This window comes from Gavialis gangeticus, unplaced genomic scaffold (genome assembly GCF_001723915.1).
Source record: "Gavialis gangeticus isolate Ggan-Ray unplaced genomic scaffold, GavGan_comp1, whole genome shotgun sequence".
Taxonomy (NCBI): Eukaryota; Metazoa; Chordata; order Crocodylia; family Gavialidae; genus Gavialis; species Gavialis gangeticus.
Window position 1 is genome coordinate 50,691,088 of NW_017729032.1, and position 4,762 is coordinate 50,695,849.

The 4,762-nt window shown below is 40.0% G+C and overlaps 1 protein-coding gene across 1 annotated transcript in view; it reads left to right on the forward strand.

Annotated features, from left to right (window-relative positions):
- The window catches only part of FRY (FRY microtubule binding protein), a 480,115-nt gene that overhangs the window by 446,279 nt on the left and 29,074 nt on the right, over window positions 1-4,762 (forward strand). The window contains exon 59 of the mRNA XM_019523795.1: window positions 1,625-1,642. Within this exon, the coding sequence (XP_019379340.1) occupies window positions 1,625-1,642 (18 nt within the window). The remainder of the gene's footprint in view (window positions 1-1,624; window positions 1,643-4,762) is intronic.

Below are 4,762 nucleotides of genomic sequence, written 5' to 3' on the forward strand. Positions count from 1 at the left end.
TTTGCACACCTTTTTGGAAGCAGTGGAGAAAAGGCAGCTTTTCTGGAAAAGTAGACCATGGAGTTCACTTTTTTGCTGCTTTCCCCACTTTTTATGAAGTAAATTCCATGGTAAATTTGTACACATTTGTTCTATCAGTTTCATTTAAAAATGTAAAAAACTAGAGGTACATCAAAATTTGGAGAGGAGTAAGTTACACACAAATAAGCTTTGACAAATGCAGTCATGTGGTTCTGAATATACTGTCTTATTTCTTCCTGTTTGATCTTATCTTTATTATACAAGGCTTGATTATGTAAACTGCATGGAATTTTACAGAAAATGTTTTCTCTAGAAATGCTAGATATAGAAAAAATGTTGCAGAAATGTCAAAGGCTTAAAGTTAAACATTCCAAAAAAGCAAACTTAATTTAGAGATTAGTCTGTCATTTAGTCATTGACTTATTCCTTGGTAGACCAGGGTAACATTTCATCCGTACATTCTTGAATACCAAAAGCTGAGGACAAGGTTGAATTCCTTAGCTTTGGCAATGTCAAAATAGTCCCGTGGCACTATTTACTTAACATTGATGCATTTGTCTCCTTTGTTGAAATGGTAATATAAAACATTTTAATAACAATTGGAAACATGCATTTATGTTGTGCACATGTGTGCTGACATCACATTGTAGCTGAGTATAAGATGTCAGTGTGGATTATATTTGCTAAACCAGCCACATGATGGTTTTATGATCTAATGGTGAAAGCTGTCTTAAAAAACTTTAGACAGATTTACTGTCTAAAAATGTCAGCTTTTTGGAAAACAAAGAGAGATAACCTCTCCTTTTGCAGGTTGGAAAAGTTTATTGCTGAAAAGTTAATCCTGTTGTCATTTAAGTAAACACTGGAGCAGGACATGCATTAACATTTTAATGGCTCCATCACACCTGAGAGTCATTGAGAGGCAAGGGTAAAAAGGAGTATGGATCAGTTTGAACCTACAAAGTTGCCAGGAATTCAGATAAATCTTGAACTTCCTTTAAAGTTCAATTTTTTTTTCAAAAAGATTGTAATAGTCATGACTTAAAACCTGTAATAGATTCTAACAGTCATGATTTCAAACAGATTTTTTATTTTTAAAATGCCAAATTATTAAGCTATAGGCCATAAGTCTCCCAATAGAAATAAGTTTTATCTTTAACTTCCATATAACACAACTATTTGCTTCAGTTCTGTTGAAAATTAAAAGTACTTATAATTGTTCCTAGTATTTCTTTTGCATAAGCTCTATAATAAGAGACCAGACTTAGACAAATTCTTGATTTTGAGAATCCTGAAGCAATAAAAACTTCCTTATTTTTGGAAACATGCCATGGGGAGAAATTAGAATTAACAAATCTAAAGATCTAACTTAGGACAATTATGTTATAATTTGCCATTAGGATTAAAGCTTGGTTTTAATGAGAATGCTGTGCATGTTGTGTGGGTGAACTGTTTTCAACCGATTAGCAGGTTGAGGCAAGCAATGCTAATACTGCTGACAGTTTGTGCTGTTAAAGAAGGGCTGTGCTTCCTATTGCATGCATTAAACTGACACTATACTTTCTTTCCTTTCCTTTTTTCCTGTGCCATGCTTGCTGTATAGCAAATGGAATCTCTTGCAGTAAGTTGAAGTTCTTTCATACTTTGTCCATCTGTAGATGGACTAATACACCCTGTTTTTACTGTTACTGTTTTATCTTAGCATGTTTTTCCTTTTCTTTTCAATTATTTTTCCTTAGCAAATTTGATTCAATGTGTCTTTACTAAAATAAGTGACTAAGTTGCATTTTATGTCACTTTTCTCTTCAAAGAGAAATGTAAAGGTGCAGTTACAAAATTCTGGCATTGTCATGGATTCATAGAAAAACAGGGCTGGAAGGTACCTCAGGTCATCTAGTCCAATGCCAGGCTCAAGGCAGAATCAAACCTGTCTAAACTCATCCAAGTGTACCATTCTGAAGATGAATCAATCTTGTTAAATAAACAAGACTCAAACTGACTTTAAAACCAATACTGGAGTTCTGAAATAGTGATTATTTTAAACCTAGTGCTGTTAACATAAGTATATAAATATAATTTTAAACTAGTCTTTAAAATATTTATATTTTGTTAATTTGAACCATTTTACCATCTTGTTAGTCTAAAAGCTACTCAGGAGTAAAACAAAGTTAGCTGCTTGATAAGACAACCAACTGCAGAATAACTTAAAATTAAATTTAGTTCAACTTAGTTTTTTACAGTTTTCTTAATTTAATCTAGTAGCCAGCAGGGGAGAAGTTGAAGGATAAGTATATACCATATTGCCAACCTGAGAGCTTCAAAAGTCATATGTTAAACTAGTGGAGGCCAACCTTTTTGGCAGGCATGCCACAAAGTTAGCTCTGCACCGTCCCCAAGTGCCACTTTAATCTGCATACCCTGCCCAATATGTTGTTTTTCTTTCTGCTCCCTGCCCTGTGTGCTCCCTGTCCTATTTGCTCCTGTTTTCTCTGCTGCATTTCCAATCAGCCACGTGCAATATACAAAGGCTGCCTATGCCACTTGTAGCATGCAAGCCACAGGTTGCTCACCCCTGAGTTAGACCATAAAACATCCTGTAAAATGTAAAAATGTTTTTTAAAAGTGTTTTGTAGTTTTTGGCCTATCTTTTGATTTTTGAAGAGCTCCCTGACCATTCCATGTGTGTTTGTGTGGGACAATTAGTTTTACCCACTCCTAAATTTGAGAAAAATTTCAATCAGTGCTTCAGGGTCCTTTGACCACAGATTAATTCTGCACCTATTCCCAGATCAATTCTGTCAGCAGTTCTGCCTACATATTAGTTTTGTCCCACAGCCTCAGCTCTGCTTTCTTCAGTCACACTCCAGGCTGCTGGCACTGCATTTATGACCCAGATACCTTGTACCGAGCGGACCCAAACCCTCAGACCAACCACGACCGCTCCATTCGATAATAGGTGAATTTTATTGATATACCCTGATAGCAGATAAGAATAATGCAAACAATTCTATATCTACCAGTCCTAGAGCTTCAGAGTCAAGGTACGTCTGGCCAGTATGCAAGCTTCACTCTGAGGTTCTTTCTTGAATGTTAGCAGCCCGGGGGTCGGATGCTAAGGCCCACTCTCTCCTGGTGGGGTGGGTGAGACGGGCTGGTGGTATACCTTCTGTCCATGATGTCCTCAGGTTCCCCTCTCAAGGGCCCTTTGCTGCTCTGAAATCCTTCCATTCGTATTCCTTTTCCTTCAGTGATGACTTTTCATCTACGGGCATCACTGACTGGCCTTCCTGTGGTCCTCATACTGTCCACGTTCTGTCCTGTCAGCACATTCCTTTGTTTCACAAACCCATCATATGCACACATCCTAATTTGGGCTTTTTCTGGGCCTCCTAATTTGGTCCATCTACAAAAGCTGGAAATCCCAAGGCTCTGCAGTTGCGCATTGTAACCTGGTGCCACCTTATGTTATGGAACACTGTGGTACGTGTCTTTAATTTCCCAGCCTATGTGCTGCTTGCCTGTCTGACGCAGTGGGCCTTGAGGAAACTTTGTCACAAAATAGGGGTTTTTTAGGACTCAATTAACCCTTGCCGTTGCCCTGGACCATTGTTCTAATGCAATATCTATTTTACCTATAAGCCACTTTCCAAAAGCAAACCTCTAAATGCCATTTTCTAGCCATCACAGGCCTGAAATAAGGGCCAGATGTATCAGGGTCCTGTTCTCTACTTTGCTGAGGAGGAAAAAAATGGGACAAAGCGGACTGACCTATAGCTGACAGGTCAGGAAAAGGAAACAGAGCTGGGTATATATATATCTACACTGCAGTGTAGACATTTATGCTATTCGCCACAACCCCAAAATAGGCATTTCTGTTTCTATGAGATTCATAATCTGAATCTCCTGTCTAGATTTAATCACTGACAGGCATGATTTTACTGAATCCCAGAGAGGAGGAAGACAGGCTAACCACCTTCTGCTGTGGGTGTGCGAAGAGTAGCAGTGTATGTAGGGGTGTGCAAAGTGGGCCCTATTCAATTCGGATTTGGATTCAGCCCGAATCAGGGACAGTGATTCGATTTGTTGATTCGGATCACTGTCCCCAATTCGATTTGGCTGAATCTGAATCTGAAGATTCGATACTGATTTGAAGAATCAGCGATTCAGACATAGACACAGCTTTAAATGTTTTTTCTACATACCTCTAGGTAGCAGGTGGCTTGTGAACACTATGATGCTGGGGCACACGGAGTGTTTCATAGTTTCATAGTTGGTCGGGTCGGAAGGGACCTGAGCAGATCATCAAGTCCAACCCCCTGCCATGGGCAGGAAAGGATTATGGGGTCAAACAACCCTGGCTAGGTGATTATCAAGCCTCCTTTGAAGACCCCCAGGGTAGAAGCGACAACCACTTCCTTTAGCCACCCTGCTATGAAGTAGTGCTTCCTGATGTCTAGCCTGAACCTATTCTCCATCAGCTAATGGCCGTAATTCCTCATTACTCCCGGTAGTGCTCGGAGGAACAGGGACTCTCCCATAGCCTGCTGGTCCCCCTTGGCCAGTTTGTAGACAGCCACCAGATCCCCTCTCAGCTTTCCCTTGTGGAAACTGAACAGGTTCAGGTCCCGTAGCCTCCACTTGTAGGCCCTGCCTTGCTGCCCCCTGATCATGCGAGTGGCCCTCCTCTGGACCCTCTCCATGTTGTCTACATCCCTCCTGAAGTGCGGTGCCCAGAACTGGA